Genomic DNA, 19,644 nt, shown 5'->3' with positions numbered 1-19,644 from the left:
ACTGCAAGGGCTCATAGCAGGCACGGTAAAATGTGCTGTCTGCTGAAAAACTCATGGCCAATGAGTTTTGGCCAATGAGAGTGGTGGTGTGTTCTGCCCACCTCAGCAAAGTGTAGGGCAAAAACCTACATCCTAGTTTTTCTGCAAGCTATGGAGGCAGACAACCAAATTGAAGGAGGCATATGGTGCTGTTGAAGATGAGCATTAAAGTACAGCAGCTGGCTGCCTTAGCAAAGAGGAAGAGAAAGAAGGAAGAGATGTAGGAATTGTTTCATGTGCTCTGGGGGTCATTCCCAGGGCTCAGGCTATATAATGTAAGGGCAAAAGTTGTTTGCACGTGTGCCCTGAGGCACTTTGAGTCATAGAGGATCCTCTTTGAAGCAATGAGGACCGAACACAGTGATTTTTTTTTTTTTGGCCAGAACATCTGTGCGTTATAAAATCAGCAGAAGGATTTGGAATGCATTGCTGGGATGTATTATATGATGAAGGACAGAGTGCCTTATTTCAAACCTGTCCTTGTGCTAAAGTATCTATTTTTGGAAGCCAGCCTCAGGTTAAGGTGCTCTCTCATTGTGAATTTGGAAGTGTCCTTATTAAAGCATTCTTGGTGATTAAATATCCCCAAAGTTAACATTTTGCACCTCATTACTTCCATGAGCATATAGCTTCTGCTTTCCAGCTCTGAGGCTTGCTATGCTTTTGTCAGGCTGATTTACAGATCATTACAAAACTCAGCAGGATGACTGCTGCCAGGATCTTGTTTAATTCCAGCCACAATGTGGTCTAAATCATGAGTAAGTAGAGACTAGAAGCATGCCGACAGCTTCTTTAGTTCCCAAGGTCCCAAGCCTTTTGCTTATGACGATAAAATTTGCTGCATGGAGTGGGCAGTTAGAAACCAACTTTTGCCTTTCCATGTTCTGACTGGAAGATATGAATGTTTTGAATGTGTTTTTTTCAGATGGCCATCCTATTCCCCACTCTGCTGTGTGTTCATTTCCTCTCCTGCTCCCTCCATCACTTGTTTCCATTCTTTTCTCTTCCCTTTGCTGAAGCAGATGGTGCTGAGCCAAATTCCAGCAAGCTTCTGGGGGTCCCACTGACAGAGGAGCCACAGCAGAGGCTTAAGTGGCAGGCTCATCTGGAATTCACACACAACCATGATGTGGGTGATCTCACCTGGGACAAAATTGAGGTCACCCTGCCACATTCAGACAAGCTGCGCTCCCTGGTGCTGGCTGGCATCCCACATAGCATGAGGCCACAGGTGAGAGTGCTGCCTGTTCTGGAGTGGGATCTCTTGAGATGGCTGTTGAGAGGGTGCCAGATTATGGCTTTCTGTGGCTGAGTGACTTCTGTCTCTTGTTCACCCTGTTCCCCCAGCTGTGGATGCGCCTTTCAGGGGCTTTGCAGAAGAAGAGGAACTCAGAGATGTCGTATCGAGATATCGTGAAAAACAGCTCTAATGATGAAACCATTGCTGCCAAACAGGTAGGAGATCCTTCAAGTGCTCGGTGGGAAGAAGGCAAGATTTGCTGTGTGAGGAGGATGGGGTGTCTGCCTGACACCTGCAGGAGGGGCAGTTGAGAGGATGTGTGGTTAAATCCTGCTGAAGCTTAATCCTGTGGGGCATATTTCTCCTCTGTTTTGTTGGAAAAACACTTGTTTAGCTGTGCTCTTTCCGAGGACAGTGGGAAAAGGTTTAGAAAATGTGGCAGCAGCTCTCTGGCCACAGAAGGCAACAGACAACTTTCTCAGGCCTTTCTGGGAAAAGGCTGTGAGAGGATCAGAGACAAGCATGAGAAACAATTCTTATCTTAACTTGCTGCACCTGTTGTTGTGAACATGTGGAATGTGTTATGGAGATTGGTTTACCAAAGGGTGGTTTCCTAAATAGCCAAAAGTGATGGTGTTTTAATTAAAGGACCGGTCAAGTACACATGTATCATAACTGTCTATAAAAGCAATGGGTTTCTTAATAAAGACAGATTGATCAGCCCTCTGTGAATCATGGAGTCAATGCTAATTGTCACCTAGCGGGGGCCCATTGCTGATATCTGGTGACTGCTGACGTGTACTGCAGCCTAGGCTGAAGGCAGAGGGGCTCCCTGCCACGATAAGAAAAATGCTGCAGTTGCATCTCAGCAAACATCCTCATAGTCACTGAGGGAAAGGAGGGATGAAAGGCTGACAGATGCAACTCTGTTGAGATTGTGGCAGCTGCTCTCAAGGCCTGTCTTTGTTCCCCCGAACACAAAAGTTTCTGAACATCTATAAAAGACTATTAAAGGGTGTTTTCCCTCTTCCTTTGACCTCACGGATTTGGCCAGGTTATTGGTTGTTCTCTGGAATATGTTCATTGGGAAGCTGTGCTTGAAATCCAAGCAGATGTAATTCCCAACTAGTGTATGTTTCCTATTGTCAGTGGTGAAATTAGGGTCAGAGTTTAGGCAAGTATTTCTAGGGATTTGGCAAGCCACTGTCTGCACTGGCATTTTCCTGCATGTCAGTGAAGGCTGTTAAACTGACGCCAGATGCTTCGACAGGGACATCTTTGTTGCCTGAGGACTTATGGGTGCATGTGGGGAGGCAGAGTTCCCTGAGGCAGGGGGCAGGGGGAAGTGCAGAGAGCTGAAGGCAGTTTTTCAAATGCTGCAAACTGATTCTGTCCTTGTTTATGGCTGCCTGACAGATTGAAAAGGACTTGCTACGCACAATGCCCAGCAACGCCTGCTTCTCCAACATGAACAGCATTGGGGTGCCACGCCTGCGCAGGATACTACGGGGACTTGCCTGGCTCTACCCAGACATTGGATATTGTCAGGGCACTGGCATGGTAACCTGCTTTCAGAGTGTCTTTGTGATAGGGATCAGTTTGTTTCTGGCTGCTACACCAGAGCGTGAATGATTTGAGGTAGTGCTGCCAGATACTGTGATCTCCAGGTGAGCTGAAGAGAAATCCCTTCCACCTGAAATACTTTTCCTAAGGAAGGAAGAGCAGAGTAGCACCGTACATCCAAAGATACGTAAGACTTTGGTCCATCTGTTGGGGAGGGGGCAGTCATTATACTGAGGAGAAATCCCTTCAGTGGAGACTGCGGTAAAGCTCCTGCAGAAGGAAGATTTTTGTCACTGGTCCATCTCTCCATGTGAGAAAGTCGGGAAAGAGTTCTACTCTTAGAACATACAGTTTTTCTCTACTTTCTACTGTAAGAGTTCCCACTTAGAACATGCAGTTTTTCTTCCTTCAAAATCCTAGGTGGCTGCCTCTCTGCTGCTCTTCTTGGAGGAGGAAGATGCTTTCTGGATGATGTGTGCTATCATTGAGGAATTGGTTCCTGCCTCCTACTTCAGCACCACCCTCATGGGTGTACAGACAGACCAGCGTGTCCTGCGGCAGCTCATCGTGCAGTACCTGCCCCGCCTGGACAAGCTGCTTCAGGAGCACGACATTGGTAAAAGTGTGCCCTAGAAATTTCTTGCCAGGGTGACATGCAGACCAAGAGCATTATTCTTTTTTCACAAAGGGGAGCATCAGGGAGAGGAGCAAACCTCCTGACCCTGGAGTCAGCGCATGGCGGAAAGCCCTTAGGAGAGTCTGCCTTCACTGGCTGACTGACTTCCTCTGTTGTGATTATTTTCCATGTCTCTGTTTACAGAGCTCTCCCTGATCACCTTGCACTGGTTCCTCACCTCTTTCGCTAGTGTTGTCCACATCAAGCTGCTGCTGCGTATTTGGGACCTTTTCTTCTACGAGGGCTCTCTGGTGCTGTTCCAAGTCACTTTGGGCATGCTAAGTATGAAGGTAATTCCCACTTTACTGTACTTTAGTGTTTAATTCTGAGATTTAGGGCCAAGAAGGTTTTGTATCCTCTTGCTGTATGTGGTTTGGAAGTGTGTTAGGGACTATGACGTCCTGCTGCCTTCAGAACTGGAGGCTGTGAAAAACTTCTAAGGCACTTCACAGAAATTAGAGATTGCTGTTTCCTGTGCATATCTCATTTGTTGCCACATAATTAAACCTCATCAACTCCCACCCTCTAATCAGTCTAGATCCCAACCTGAGGATTCATCTAATCTAAATTTAAACTGAGATACCTCTTGATTTTGCACAATCTGGGAGGAAAAAGAAAGCCAAAGTTGTGATCGTCTGGCACGTTTTTTATGGCATTGCTTGAATGCTCTAAGAGATGACTGCATCTAATTTGGCTGGCCTGATTATTTTCCTTTTCTATGTGAAAAACAATTTTTTATTCAGTTATTCAGTTTGCTGTGTGAAGGGCAAGGGTGATCCTCGTGTGAGCAAGGGGGAAGTGGAGCACAGTTTGACATGGTGCTCTAGAGTACAGCTCCTATTCTCTTATCCTTAGCAAGATCCCTGCTGTGACTTGTCCCAGTGGTTGGTGCAGAACAGGTTTGAGTTGGTTTTCTGTGCTGATTTGATTTCATTTCAATGGTGAGTGCTGCAATTCAAAAATATGCCAGCTAGAATTCTAGGAGGAGAGTGCAGTGGAGCAGTAGAAGATGCTGTTCCCCTCTCAAAAGTAACTAGGACTTTTCCTGTTGAAGGTTTTTTTTATGGAATTTTCTAGTTGTACCTGCCCAGTCTGTACACGGAATGTAAAACTGTATCTAGCAGCCTCAGGAGCACAGTTGTATTCACTCCTCCATGAGGTAAAAATGTCTGTGTTGTTGCAGGAGGATGAGCTGATCCAGTCCGAGAATTCTGCCTCGATCTTCAACACGCTGTCGGACATCCCGAGCCAGATTGAAGACGCAGATGTGCTGCTGCGAGAGGCCATGCGCGTGGCTGGCTCCCTGACGGACGTGGCGGTGGAGACCCAGCGCCGCAAACACCTGGCCTACCTCATCGCTGAGCAGGGGCAGCTGCTCAACTCCAGCACCACTGTCAACAACCTATCCAAAGTGAGCGCACAGAGTCCCTTTTTACCATTCCTTGCAGATTCCCACCCAATTACGGTTTGGGAGCAGGAGGTCCTCCTGTTTGAGAGGATTTTTGGTTCCAGGATAATTGTTACCCAGTGAAGAAAATGTACTGGGAAGTCCTGTACCAATTACATGCTGCCCGTTCTGTCCTGGCTGATAAATCCCCAGATGAAAGGGATATTAGCACTGATTGTAATTATCATTCATGAGAGTGATGATGAAATGCGATGCAGTTTATTAATGGAAACTAAAAGAAACAACGTATGCTTTTGGCAGAATTTTCTTGAAGCACACAGAACTAAATTTAATCCATTAGTAAAAAACTGGTACACTAAAATAACCTTGGAAAGTAGAATCAAAAAACAGCAGCAGCTGCTTTTGAGGAGCCAAATTAAAAATGCACCAGTGTTTAATCTTAGACTAAAATCTACAGTTGCAGACAAGACACTCAGGCAATTCTAAAATGTAATACCCGTCCACTTAGAAATTTATACGCAATTACATGTTGAACTGCTTTTTGCAACAAATAGAATTAGAGTTAAAATTATTTACATGGATTGGGGTTGATTCTTGAACTTCAATTATGCTTTTGTAATAATTAAGGTATAAATAACCTGTTGCACGTGGAGCAGATGGAGCAGTAAAGCTGATTCGATGTGTTAGGACTAGAACAACTGCCTAAAACTGCCGGTTCACTGGCCTGCCCCTTCTAGTGGTAGCTGTCAGGACCCCTTGCACAGAGCTGACTGGTGTGGTGGTTTGCTTTATTTTATTTCTGAAATCTGTCCTGATGTGTGCACTTTGTTGTCTGTTGCCTCTCCCACAGATTGTGCGACGCAGGACTCAGCGCAGGAAATCCGGCATCACCTCTCTGCTTTTCGGTAAGGACCATCCTGTGCTTTTTGTGTCTAGTTGGTGGCTATAGCAGCTTAGGAAGGAGGGGAGCAGCAAAGAGGGAAATATTGGGACAGAGGGATTGGAGAGAAAGGAGTCAGAACTGAAGGATTAGAGGGAAGAAGTGCAGTTTACTACTTGATTTCTTTGATCTGAGCTCAAAAAGTAAATTTTAGGTTAGACAGTCCATGAATAGTGGACCAACAGGAGGTGCAGATCAGCCCAGCTGTAATGTCCTTGCACTGACCAACAGGTCAAACACATTTTCTGGTAGACCTTATGCAATCCACAGGCTGGATATGCTTCTCTCTGATCTTATTGTGCTCAGTTCGGGAACATCTCTGAAGATCTGAGACAGGGCAGGATGTCTAGTGTGTCACCCATCAAAATTATAAATGAAAGTATCATTATGTTTTCCCTTAGTTACTCTGAGAGTTTGATGTTGTGACTTCAACAACAAGGGGAAGTCTTGCTTTTGACTCTTAATTTTCTTCACTCATGAGCCAAGCCAGCATATGTCCAGAAAGGGTGCAGTCAGAATAGCTTTTGCAGGGGTTTAAGAACAACTTATTTCTTGACTCCATAAGAGCCCTTTCTGCTGTAAGCCTCAGTGTCATCACCTTACTTGAAATTGGCTAGCCTTCTTGAAATTGCCATATGTCACCACAGGAATTGTTTTTCCAGAAGAAGACAACATACTGAATTTACAGGGCTCAAACAGTGTTCCTGTTGTTGTTGAAATGGCCTGGATAAATCTAAAAATAGGCTGTACAGGTCTTTCCAGAGAGGAGCTTTTCCGATGTTCTCCAGGAAGCTGATATATTGTCACAGGTTTCCTACAAGCACATAGAGCATTACATAGAAAAATTATGGTGGAATACCCATGATTCTGTAAAGTCAAGCATGCAGAAGTGAAGAAACACAGGAAAGTTGCTTGTGCAATCTAAACTCAGAGCTTTTGTGTGTAATGTTATCATACAGTTGGTACAGACTGAACTGGCAGGGAGCTTGGCTGCCACACACACCTCTCTTGTGTCTCAGTCTCCTTGACAGTTTGAGTATTTTTATGGACATGAGAGTGAGTTATGCACTTGCACAAAGATAAAATTTAAGTTCAAGCTTCAAAATATATTAGTGGTAGAACAGAGATAATTGATAGGGTTTTATCATTTTAGTGGGGCTTCTGTACAATGACCATCGTGTGTTTTACCTAATGTTATTCTTAGTATTTAAATGTTGGTTAAAACTGAGAAGTTGTCTTCCTGCAGCAGTTGACCACAATGGAAAAATTCAGCCCAGGTGAGAGGAAGGAAAGCTTTTATGTGATAAATTCACCCTCTATGAGAACTGACAATCAATCCTAAATGTAAAGTCTGCTGCCTATGATTGTTACTGTGTAGAACTGGTACTTAGCCCTCATCTGGGTAAGAAGAACTTACCCAGAGCTTAATTCTTCTTCCTTAGAGTGAATTCAGATGTGGTAGTAACTTGAGCAGGAGTCACAGAACCACAGGAGCACTGTTTAGAACAGACCTCTCAGGGTCTGTATTCCAGCGACTCCTGCTTGAAGCAGACTCTTGCTCATGCTAGATCAGGTTGGTCAGGGCTTTGTGTAGTTGAGAGTTGAACCAGATTTACAATGCAGGAAGAGAAAGAAATAATGAAATTAATTTGGTGGAGAGCAGAACGTGAAGAGGTGTTTTCCTGTTGTGCGGGAAGGGAAGGGAAGAAGAGCTCCTCCTGTGCAGAGCTGTGCAGTCATCAGTCTTTGCAGGCTCAAAGTAGAGCCTGCTCTCATGTGGCTGATTGTGCAGTGTGGTTTCCTGTTTGGAAATGTGGGTGTTGAAGTTTGAAAGTGTTCATGTTGAGTGCAGTGAGGTGAGTCTGGGGGACACGCCAGCTGCTTTCCTCTGTACCATGCCCACTCTAAGGTGGGAGAGTGTGGAACTTGCTCCCCACATCTCCTGCTTGTGTTTGGCTGGGATTGATCTGAGTACAGAGGGAAGAGCATGGTGTTTTGGCCAGATGGGACTGAGAGAAGACAGAAAAAATCAATGATCTATGTAAATGAGAGCAGCCCACAGAGCTAGTGTAGCGGTGGTTTAGTTTCTTCTCTAGTCTCATTCTATTTTAGCAGCATGAAATTTCTGGGAATCCCTGACGTCTGCGTGCTCACCTATCTATTTTCAGTCTCAGCATCTCTGAATAGTGAGAGTTCTAGCATGCTCTGTACCTACCCCTGGACACAGTGGAGGAGATTTTGTTATTTCTTTATTGCTTGGACTGGGGGTAACTGCCCCACAGTTTTTCTGAAGCAAAGTTCAGTTTTCTCTTAAGCTCTGTGTATCTGATGTATCTCAAATAATTTAATGTAGCAAATAGAAAACAATTATAAAAATAATTTTATCTCTAATTTTTTGCTTTTATTTATGTTTCTAAAGTTTGGGTCTTTTTAATTAGGATCACATTATTAAGAGATACTCTTAATCACTTTTCAATTAGCAGAAGCAAAATGTGTATGTAGCTGTTGCAGCAGCTGTAGCTCAGGCCACAATTTATTCATATGGTTTTCTATAATGCTGCTAGAAGATAAGCAAAGTACCAATTAGCTAGCCAATGATTTACTTGGCTCCTGAATAAAACCTGTGTTTGTACAAACATTGGAGTTCAGTGAAAAAATAAATCGGTTTAAATGTCAATTTTGTTAATCAAGCTACCACGTCTATTATAGAGGGAGCAAAACTAGATATATGAAAGTACACTTTGGATTTAACACCAAATGATTTTTTTTAAAAAAATAAGCAAATGGTTCATTGTTCCCAAACATCATGTACCCAATGTTTAAGGTATTTAGATACATGAACTGTCTAAAGAATCCGTCCCATCAGGTATCTTTCTGCATAAGGTAATAGACATAGGCCGTCAAAACTCCTGGGGGATTAGTGATAGTTACAAGATGCTTTGGTAACTTTTACTTTGGGCTCATGACCATTTCTGTACACCCCAAACATTTGAAGTCTGGCTCTGAAGGAGTTTGAGGTCTCTTGCGGCTCTGACTTCATGACTGGGCAGGAAAGTGGGCTGTCTTGGTTTTTCAGATCTTTTCCAAGACTCGGTGAAGAATGTGCTCTCAGCCTGAGTTATACAAATATCAGAAGTAGTTCAACCAAAACCAGATTCAGTTTCAAAAGAATTTCAGTTGAAGGGAATTAATTGCAAGTTCCCCAGTCTTTTGTCCCACCTTTCAGCTGACTATATATTATAGACACTTCTCTAAAGTAGTACCTTGGTATTCTGAGCTTCCCAGACAGATCAAAGATGACATATTCCAGTTCCATATGCAGTTTGAAATATCATCTGCTTAAAATTTGATGCAGTCAAATTGGTATGTACTATTTACATTATTGAATAGATTGGCAGTAAGTACCTGCCTTAGTTTAGTTACTTCTGATGTTAGGCTTTTTTGGTTTCTTCAGAACCAGTAATTTCTAACAGTGATAAAAAAATTAATACCATGTACTTGCTTTACTTACCTTATCCTCCCTTTGGCGGCGTGGGCTCCATCAGGGGATGATGATCTGGAGGCACTGAAAGCCAAGAATATCAAGCAGACAGAGCTGGTGGCTGACCTGCGTGAGGCCATTCTCCAGGTGGCACGTCACTTCCAGTGCGTGGATCCCAAGAACTGCATAATTGTGAGTGGAAACAGCTAGATCTGCACTGCTGTGTGCTCCAGGCATGGGTTTTGAGTGTTCAACACAGGACAGGGTTGTTCAAATGCTCTTGAAGTGTGGGCTTGAGAAAGAACAAGCCAAGTGTAGTGGCTGCAGGGTGAGGCTTGCTTAATCCATCTGTGGTGGAGGGCTGTGCTGAGAAAAGGTTTGGGAACAGGGCCAGGCAAGCTTTAGCAGATAGCTGGGAGTCATCTGTGGACTTTGATTCCTCTCTACTGTCCTGTGTGCGCCTGCTAGGATCTGACCCCAGACTACAGCATGGAGAGCCACCAGCGGGACCACGAGAACTACGTGGCCTGTTCGCGCAACCGGCGCCGCCGAGCCAAGGCACTGCTGGATTTTGAGCGCCACGACGACGACGAGCTGGGCTTCCGCAAGAACGACATCATCACGGTGTGTCAGCCTGGGACAGGCACCGGGGGGACAAGCAGACCCAGCTTGTTTGGGATGCTGTGCTACCTCTCCTGCAGGGAAAGAAGGGAGGAGATAAGCTCAGAGCCCAGTTAGGAGCCCAGGAGAGGCAGCTGGTGCTCCTAGGGACTGCCTGGGAGTGAGGCAGTGTGTTCCTGTGAGTGTTGTCCTGCGGGTCATTTCACTGCCACCACAAAGTCCCTTCTCTGGCTGTTGTACAGCTGTGCAAAAGGTGGATTTGGTCCAACCCAAGTCCCAGTTTAACACTACACACTGAATTGTAAAAGCATCCATTTGCATTTAACTGTGAGCATCCCATCTAAAACTGGGGAGAAGATGATGTTTACAGTAGCTGTGTGCCCTTGAAGGCCCTGGGCCGTGTGAGAAGAGAACATTGGCAAAGCAGTTGAGAGCAAAGCAATTCCTCATTGTGGACACACAGCCAGACAGCTGTACCTCTCCTGCCACTGCAACCTCTTCAACTGGTATTTTCCACTCCCTCTTTTTCAGATCATTTCCCAGAAGGATGAGCACTGTTGGGTGGGAGAGCTAAATGGACTGAGAGGTGAGAACAGGATGGGTTGCACGTGGGGAGAGTGGGGCCAGATGCAGAGCATCCATTCATCTACAACAATTGCTCTGGCACCAAAGGCTCTGGCAGGTACCCAGAGTATCTGCCAGGGGCAAAGGAAACGTATGAGAGCAGTAATGCAGCAGTGACCTGGTCACTTCTTGCAAACAGTAGGTTTCGGCTCCGTCCACCTGGCATGGGGTGGTTGGGTGGATGTCACCACTGCTGCATGTGGGCAGTGTCCTGCAACTGGCTTTCTTGTGCAGCTGCCTTAGTTATTGTGATTCTGAGGCAGCTTGCTTCCTTCTTTGTTGGTAGGCCCTATGAACTCTGATTTTTTTCTCAGCTCCCACTGGGCTTTGTGTAAGGATTTCTCAGTATCTTTGTCAGGCTTATCTCTTTGTTCACTTTTTGTAGGTTGGTTTCCTGCAAAATTTGTGGAGATCTTGGATGAGCGGAGTAAAGAGGTACTTGAAAACCCCACAATTACAAAAAAAACTTCACATTTAAAAAAAGGATTATGTCATAACTAAGAAAACACAGTTGAAAAGAGCCATAGATTTCCCTCTTTCAGTCTGTTTGCTTTCTCTGGCCACTGGATGCTTTGTGATGTGATTAGGCAGCTTATCTTCCTAAACCTGTTTACTCAAATTCCTCATGCTGACCAAGTGGAGAGTGAGGGCCCCAGAGGGCTGCTGAGGACCTGTGTGAGATGCCTGGTGTTGCAAGGACCCTAGAGATGAGGAAGCAGGGCAGTGTTTCTGTCTGCTTCCAGCTGCCTGTGTTCTTTTACTCCATTGAGGCTGTACCTATGGATCCTGCTCATGCTTTGTGACCATGACAATAAATTCTTCCCAAGCAGCTGTGCCCAAGGAGACTGTCTTAGTTCCTCTTAAAGCTGGCAGTGATAGGATGGCACCTATCTATAGCAGATACTTCAATATGTCCTCAAGATTCGGGTAGTGTGTATGAGACAAACATCAGCAGTTGTTGACCTAAGCAGTTTTCAGGGGAAGTGGAGAAGGCCTGGTTCTCACTCTTCTCAGCATTTGGAGAGTGAGGAAAGCTGAAAGGCTGACCCAAGTCCCCCTAGAGAAACCCCCAGAGAGATGTCAGTATTGACCTATCACTTCTTTTCCCCTCTCTCAGGGCTGGCTCCATAGATGCAGATCACCTCTCTGTGCACAGAAATATCCTGCACTGCTGTGTTTCTGCTCCTAACTGTGGAAACAGAGAGGATCCCACTTATGGGCGTGTTAGCAGAATGGCAGCATGATACCTCAAAGTGGTGTTCCCCCTGACCTGGAAATTCCTATTTGGTTCTGTTTGTCTTGACTTTTAGCAGCTTACAGAGTCCCAGAGACCCTCAGTGCAAGTCCCTCTCCACACCTTAGCTCAGCCAGCATCACACCATCACATTCCTGTGTGCTGGATGCTGCAGGGGTGGTGCTGGGGTCACTTGTGGGGTTTCCTGGGCACTACCTAAACACAAAGGTCTCAGGAGATCCCCTGCAGTAGCACAGAACATGGGGCCTTATGCAAAAGCGTGACAGATAGAGGCAGGGAGGGGACCTGGGAGTGGAATTGGTCTGTGCAGAGGTGTAGGTGAGTGGACCATCTCCACGCTCTGCCCCCTGAGACCTGGCTCTTCCTGTTCCTCAGTACTCCATCGCCGGAGATGACTCTGTCACAGAGGGAGTGACAGACTTGGTGCGAGGCACACTCTGTCCAGCCTTGAAGTCCATATTTGAACATGGATTGAAGAAGCCATCTCTGCTGGGGGGAGCCTGCCACCCTTGGCTGTTCATTGAAGAGGTGAGATGTCCCAGTTCCTTCCATGGGGCAGTGTTGCCAGAGGACTGAGGTGGTGGGTTTAGGGCAGGCGTGCTGAGTGTTCCTCTGCTCCTCCAGGCTGCAAGCCGGGAAGTGGAACGGGACTTTGACTCCGTGTATTCTCGACTTGTGCTCTGCAAGACTTACAGGTCTGTGCCCTGTTCCTCCATGCTCATTAAACTGATGCTGCTCTGCACCTTGGCAAGGCTCATGGTCTGCCCCATGCTCCTGTGGGTGTGGTGTCAGCAGGCTGCTGTGCCTGTGCTGACCTGGGGCTGGCAGTGGCTGTATCTGGCTCTCCTGGCTGCCGAGGCACCTCTGGGGTCAGCAGTAGCATGAGAGCTGTTGGGGTATGAAGCAGGAAATGCCTGCATATGCTCAGGGTGTCTGGAGCTAGCTGGATCTCTGCTGTGATCTTTACAGGCTTGATGAAGATGGCAAAGTCCTCACTCCAGAGGAGCTGCTTTACAGGGTGAGTGCTGCCCCAAGCCCATCCAGAGCCCAGCTCCTACTTTGGGGACGTTTCCTTTGGAGACTGTTGGAGGCAGATGCTCCAGAGTCTCCCAGACCTGCTCTTAGCCTCTCTGGTGGTAGCAGGGGGCACTGGTGGGGGTGGGAGCTCCAGGGAGGGGCAGCATTTGGCTGTGTTGGGGAAGTGGCTGCTCAGCAGTAACCACACCTTCCCTCCCTGCAGGCGGTTCAGGCTGTGAACATGACACACGATGCTGCACATGCACAGATGGATGTGAAGCTTCGTTCTCTTATCTGTGTTGGACTCAAGTGAGTCATCTGGCCCTGGCACCCTCGGCATTTTGGCTGCAAAGAGCTTGGGAAGGGACAGAGTGGGCTTAAGGGCAGCAGTGGTTTCAGTCTTAGGCCACAGCATCGTTTTCCCCCCCTCTCACTGCAGCCACTGGGAGAGACTTGTTCCTTGCGCGTAGTGCTGGCCTGATTCCTAGCTGGAAGAAGGAGCTCCTGTTGTATGGGGTGGCTCACACAAGTTTATGGGGTTATCCTGTTCCCACAGGGCTGGGGATGGGGGTCAAGGCTTGGGCTGAAAACAGACTACCCCAGAGGGATGGGGTTTCTTTCCCTGGTTGCAGCTGACTAACAATCCTATACCCCATTGTTGCAGCGAGCAGGTGCTGCATTTGTGGCTGGAGGTACTGTGCTCAAGCCTGCAGACCGTGGAGAAGTGGTTCCATCCCTGGTCGTTCCTGCGCAGTCCTGGCTGGGTGCAGATCAAGTGTGAGCTGAGGTAAGTATCCCCATGCCAGGGTCTGGAATAGATTTCCCCCTCCTCTGCAGGAGGTGGCCCTCACCACAGCTGGGTTTGGGCCCTCTCCAGTGAGTTGCAGCATGGGCTTCCCAGACATCCCAACCATAGAGATTTCCTGCTGTGTGCTGATGCAGCAGGAAATCTCTGGATAGTTTATCGTGAGGCACTGTGCCTGCCTGATCCAAGAGCAGAGCTTGGATCCTGGGGTCCTGTTGTGACAAGCAGGCAGCCTTTGCCTGTCTCCTGCTGTAACCTACTCTGATGGAGAGTCTGCCTTTTCAACCCCACTGCTCTCCATGTCCTTTGCCAGGCGCTCTTAAGTCTGAGCAGGGAGCAGGGAACGTCCTAGGGAGACAGTTGGACAGTCATTGGCTGGGAAGGAGTCAGTCACCCAGTGACTCCCTGGTTAGGTGAGGGGGCTGAAAGCAGCTTTAGTGCCTGAGCTTTCACAAGCCAGTCACTTGGAGCCCAGGGCACACATCCCTGGGGCTCCAGGCATCCATGCTCTGGCCTTCCTGCACTCTGCAAAGCCAGATGAAGTCCCAGGGAGCTGGAAGACAAATCCCCTGCCATCACCACTGCCCCAGCCTGGTTCCTGTTGTCGTTCAGTGGAAACTGGCTTTTGTGTGCACCACCACTTGCCTCAGGCCCCAGGGGGAGCATCTGTAGCCAGAGCAGCCCTGTGTGTGCACACTTCAGCCTGCTGCTGAATGGGAGGAGGTTTCTGCCACCTCTGGGCTGCCGTGTCCCGCAGCATGGAGGCAGTGCCAGTTGGGCACAGCCAAAGGACCGAGTGGGACTGGTTCGTGTCTGCTGCTCCCTGCTTCTCCCAGCCAGGAAGGGAGCAGCCCATGTCAGCCCCTTTGAACACTTCTGCTGCAGGACACTTCTCTTGCTCCAGGGAGAGGGAGTGTGCTGCAGAATTCTGAGGTGCTGCGGGAAGGGGTCTGCTCTCTGGAGAGGAACCTGCCCTCTGCCATTGCCAGCTGCGTGCAGCCCTCAGCCAGGCATGTCTGCAGTCCCCTGGAGGCCGGGGTTGTCCGTGCCTCCCTGTGCTGCTGCACCAGGCTCTGTAGGGGCTGCACTTGAGTCACATCTTCAAGCTCCTTCTTCCAGCCTGGCCTGGGAGGATGGGAAGCCCAGCAAGGAGGGAATGAGTGACTGCTGCTCTCTTTTCAACACCATCAAACAAGGAATTTCATCCTTGTAAGCTTAGTGGCATGCCAGGACAAGCTGGGGAGACAGTGTATTTGTGTGCCTGGAGCAGCAGTTGTGGGCAAAGGCTGGGAGTGTGGTCTGGGGGGTCCATTTTAACATCGCACTCTTCTGGTTTTGTCGCAGAGTCCTTGGCAAATTTGCTTTCAGCCTCTCTCAGGACTGGGAGCTGCCAATAAAGAGGGAGGTGAGTAGGTGGCATCTCTCATTCTTTCACTCAGCCAGGGGCTTCACTTACTGCCTCCCTCTCCCAGCTTTGTGCTTCAGCCCATCATCTGCCTCCTCTGGAGCCAGCTCCAGAGGCTGTGGATGGGGCTGCTTTCCAGCCGCTGCAGCAGGAGCTGTGGGGCAGTGGTGGCAGAGGGGGCTGCCTGCCCTGCCCAGCTGGGGCAGAGGGACGTGTCAGGCTCCCTTTCCCCAGGGCTCTCCAAACCAGCTGTGCAAAGGTGGGAAGTGCAGGAAGCTGCTCTGGGTCCTCTGTATGCTCAGGCTCTGCCCACAGACACAACCTCTGCTTTTCTGGGTGTGGTGCACTGACCTGGGTCTCTGTGTCATCCTGCAGGAGAAGGAGAAGAAGCCGCTGAAGGAAGGGGTGCAGGACATGCTCGTGAAGCATCATCTCTTCAGCTGGGACATAGATGGGTGACCCCCACCCTGCCCCATCCTGGGGACCTTCTCAATGGCCACACTCATCTCTTCCACCCCTTCATGTCTCACGCCCTGCCCTTCCCTACCCCACCCACCTGTATCTGTGACAAAATCCCCCCCAGGGGCTGCCAAACCCCCTGGGACAGATGGAGCAGTGCCAGGAGGCTGAGCTGCAGACCCGAGGGTTGATGGTGATGCTGCAAAGGAACAAGTGTGTTCTGGCTACTAAAAGCAAGTGCCCCCTTCCAGCTTTCCACATCTCTGCCACCCCTATCTTGTGCTTTCCTCAGCCCTGCATCCCCAGAGTGCCCAGGGGAGCAGCCTGGCTGGAGCCATTGTTCCCTGCCCATGGGCTAGCAGTCACATGTGGGGATGTGAGCGTGTCTGTGGCTGGAGCTGTGGGGGAGAGCTGGCCCTTTTGAGGTGGCTTTGATCCATGAGAGCTGGTGCCATTGACCGTTGGCACTGCAGCTGCATGTGGAATTGGGCTGCTGAGAGACTCACTGCTGTACAGCAGCAGAGAGAGCACATCCCCTCCCCATGGCAGCCAAGGGCTCCCCTCTGCTGGGGGACACAGCAGAGTTCCTTTGACTTGGAGCTAAGAAGGGGGAACTGGCATCAGTTTCATCCCACCTCCCTGGCACTGGTGTGGGGTGTTGACAGGAGTTGCCCAAATTTACCAGCCTGTTACCACTGTAACAGCCTTAGAGGATGGTCATTGTCTACTCTGGGAGCAGACAAAAACCACCTCTCCTCTAAACAAGAGTGTTTCATGCTGTCATTTTAGTCTCGAGATGATTTTTACTGTTAACCAAAAAGCTGTAAATTTACTCCAGGAACATGTATATTTTGGCATCGTTGTAGCTCAGGACAAGGTTTAGGTTGGAGCTGGCTCAGGGAGACCTACTCGTCCTCCTCACCCTGCAATGGCAGCGGGGACGTGGGTCAGGAGTGGAGAATTGCTGCTTTGTGGTGGTGGCTCTGGATACAGAGTCTGTGACTTTCTACTGAAAGCGCTTGTCTGTGAGCACAAACTACTGATGGGATGACACTAGATTCTTACTTTCCTTTATTTGGTGGGTTTGTAAATAAAAACTGCGTCTTGGGAGAGTGCTGGGCTTTGTGGGTTTTTTTTTTTTTGACAGGGCCAGGACTTGGTTTAGTTTTTCCTTTTTGACAATGGTGACCCCACTTCTCTGCTGGCACTGAGGGAGCTCCTTGCATTGGAGCAGCCCACAAGGTCAAGCAGCAGCCAGGGCAGAGCCAGTTGTGCTGCCAACAGTGGCAGCCCTGTCTTGCCTCTGTGCCACGAAGCCCTAAGAGCAGGCCCACAGCAGAGCCTCAGAAAAGCCAGAAATACTGGAAACTACGGGTTGTAGGGACACTGCAGAGGGAGGACCCTTAGGAAAGGTAGAGGGGCTAGCAGAAGGCAGGGCTGGGTGCTGGGGACAGCAGTGTTGTCTGAACAAGAAGTGTCTCTGGAAAAAGCAGGTGTAGGCTGAGCTGCAAAGTGGGACAATAACAGGGCACAGGCCCTTGGGAGAACTGTGTTTAGAAGTCCAAGCTTGTGGGAGGGTGGAAGTTGTAGCATACATTCTGAAAGTGACTGTCTTCAGTGAAGGTAATTCCTTTGGAATGTGGCTGCAGAAGGGGCAGTCTCACCTCACCACCACCTGCAGTCCAGACCAGCCTGCTGGGCTGGGAGAGACAAATAGCTGTCCCTGGTAAACCTGCTTCTGGTTGCAGGGTAGGTAATTTCCATACACTGAGGGAATCTCCCTGCAGCTGAGGATGAGCCATCACCACTTAAGCTGCTTTTTTCAGGTTTGAGAAAGACAGAGAGGGATCACCCACCCTTAGCTGAAAAAGGCAAAATGTCCCCAAGCCCTCCCACCAGCATAGCAGAGAAGTTTTTGAGAACATGGCTGTTTGGAATTTTTTTAATAAAATGGATTTTTTTTCTTCAAATATTTGTAACTGAAAAAATAATTCAATTTAAAGATCCATTCTCTCCCCCATTAACTTGTCACTTTTATCCTTTTCCAGTTGAATACTCGCTCTGGATCTGATGCCCCAGCACCATCCGACTGTGATGGTGCTGATCACCCCTCGCCAGCGGCTGCATAGTGGAAGGGAGAGTGCGTGCTAGTCAAATACACATTACAAACAAGTAGTGGTTACAGCAGAAAGATTCAGGATTACATTCAAGGTAGAGGCAGAACATCAGACTTTGTTTTTCCCAATGGGTGCAAAAATGTATGTCCAGGGGAATACCTCTTCCAACAAAGAACTATTGAACTATTATTCAAAGAAATAATAGTAAGAAAGCAGAGAACTGGGCAAGCCTGCTCTGGGCACTGCTTGGGGAAAAGACTTTCTAACATTTCTGGGGCTGAGGCACCACCTTCCCCTCTGCCCACAGGCACAGGGCTAGCGCTCGCTCTCCTGGCAGAAGCCCCTTGTGCAGAGGGGCTCCTCAGGACATTAGGCTCATGGTTCTGTATCCTCTGGGCTCCTTGAAGCTCTTCAGCCAAATCAAGTATGTTGGGCAAAGTCAGGGTCATTAAATTCCTACTGTTTCACACCTGATGGTGGATGGGTGAAAGGGAGCAGCTGTGAGCTCAGCCTTCCACCAGCAATCTCTGGGAAAGGCTACACTGCTATCAGGCATTGGCATTTCTCTGCCAATCACTGGAATACCTGGCTCAGGGCAAGGAACCAGCGCTGGGTCAGGCCAGAATTGCAGCTGGAGTGCTCCCACCTTCCTCTAGGAACTCACTGCACTTTATTGATAATTTCCTTCTTTTTTTTTTTTTATAGCTGCAGAATTGTAATTATTTGTACCAAAGAAATCACACAGCTGGTTTTTGTGCAACTATGGGCTGAAGAACCTGATTTTGCTTGAGTCTGACAAACAGGCAGCTTCACATTTTCCCCCTAGCATCTCGGAGATCCTCCCACTCCCCCCATACTTTCCTTAGAAACTCCTTGCCTCCTGCCCCCACAGCTGGGCAGAGCTGGTGAACACTCTGTAAGATGATTGCTAAAGTATTCACTGCTCCCACTGAGCACCTGGGCTGCACTAGGAGAGAATTCAGGGAGGGCTCAGGAGGATAAAGGGGGTGCTCACCAGACTCTTTTATTCTGATTTTTAGGATATGACACTGTAGCTTGAGGAATAGAAAGCCTTTGGGGAAGGGGGGAGGGGGGTGGTGTCCTCCCCAACCCAAACACTGAGGGAGGCAGATAAGAGGCTCCAACTTGCTTAGAGCTCAGGGCCAGAGGAGAGAGAAGGGGAAAGAAAGGAAGCTGCCAGCAGGCTCCCCCTGCTAATGATTAAGAGAAAGTGGCTCCCCATGCAGTTAACAAGCAAAGGGCTCAGGAAAGCAGGAGTATTTCCTAGCTGCAAACAGGCATGACCCCACCCAGCTGCCAGTTCAGTGGCTGAGGGAGAGCACATTGTACAGGGTTGGCATTTACCTGCCTCACCATGGAGTAGAGGTACCAGCACCCCAGTGGCACAGCCTCTCCCTGGGAAGAGGACCAGGTACCAAAGTTGCAGGGAAGCAGCACGTGGCTCACAGCTACCCCTCCCCAGCAGGAAGCTCTGCAGCCCAGCGTGGGGGAAAGGTGGGGACAGCATCCTCAAGGAAATACTGAGAAGGATGGCAGTTGATCCTTTCATTGCCTGAGCAGGTCAGTACCTCAGTCTGCATGACTTCAGAAGCCACAGCTTCCCCGACCTCACTCAGCATGAGCAGCCTGGACCCAGCTCAGGGCCAGAGCAGGGACAGCCTTGTGGCGAGGTGGCACATCCACCACTAAGCCATGTCCCAGCTGCTCAGTGTGGCTGTGAGTTACTACTGACACAGGACTTCTAAAGCAACAGCCTAAGAGTGAGCCACAGGCCTGGTGCTCCACCACAGAGCCCTGCCCAAGAATAGCATCGTCATGGCTCTGAGGTCCTGGGGGCTTGTCCACCCACTCCTCAGTCTGCAGTTGCCCCAAGGCACCAGCCTGGGGCCCTATAGGGACACAGGGCACCAGCTCAAAGTAAGCAGCCATTTACTTTTGCCTTTTCCCCTGTGCGACTGGAGGGAGGGAAGAGC

General features: G+C 48.8%; 1 protein-coding gene across 3 annotated transcripts in view; it reads left to right on the top strand.

Moving 5' to 3' along the window:
- The window catches only part of SGSM3 (small G protein signaling modulator 3), a 30,031-nt gene extending 12,590 nt beyond the window's left edge, over positions 1 to 17,441 (top strand). For all 3 annotated transcript variants that reach the window (XM_084206888.1, XM_084206890.1, XM_084206889.1), the window contains 18 exons: positions 1,062 to 1,270; positions 1,387 to 1,494; positions 2,696 to 2,839; positions 3,263 to 3,458; positions 3,663 to 3,808; positions 4,702 to 4,929; positions 5,777 to 5,831; positions 9,412 to 9,539; positions 9,816 to 9,971; positions 10,500 to 10,554; positions 10,978 to 11,027; positions 12,223 to 12,375; positions 12,472 to 12,542; positions 12,817 to 12,865; positions 13,088 to 13,173; positions 13,529 to 13,651; positions 15,014 to 15,074; positions 15,450 to 17,441. In XM_084206888.1, the coding sequence (XP_084063014.1) occupies positions 1,062 to 1,270; positions 1,387 to 1,494; positions 2,696 to 2,839; positions 3,263 to 3,458; positions 3,663 to 3,808; positions 4,702 to 4,929; positions 5,777 to 5,831; positions 9,412 to 9,539; positions 9,816 to 9,971; positions 10,500 to 10,554; positions 10,978 to 11,027; positions 12,223 to 12,375; positions 12,472 to 12,542; positions 12,817 to 12,865; positions 13,088 to 13,173; positions 13,529 to 13,651; positions 15,014 to 15,074; positions 15,450 to 15,533 (2,102 nt within the window). In that variant the 3' untranslated portion in view covers positions 15,534 to 17,441. The remainder of the gene's footprint in view (positions 1 to 1,061; positions 1,271 to 1,386; positions 1,495 to 2,695; positions 2,840 to 3,262; positions 3,459 to 3,662; positions 3,809 to 4,701; positions 4,930 to 5,776; positions 5,832 to 9,411; positions 9,540 to 9,815; positions 9,972 to 10,499; positions 10,555 to 10,977; positions 11,028 to 12,222; positions 12,376 to 12,471; positions 12,543 to 12,816; positions 12,866 to 13,087; positions 13,174 to 13,528; positions 13,652 to 15,013; positions 15,075 to 15,449) is intronic.
- Positions 17,442 to 19,644: the final 2,203 nt, after the last annotated feature.

This window comes from Fringilla coelebs (assembly GCF_963513975.1).
Source record: "Fringilla coelebs genome assembly, chromosome: 5".
Lineage (NCBI taxonomy): Eukaryota > Metazoa > Chordata > Aves > Passeriformes > Fringillidae > Fringilla > Fringilla coelebs.
This window is presented reverse-complemented; position numbering and strand designations above follow the sequence as displayed.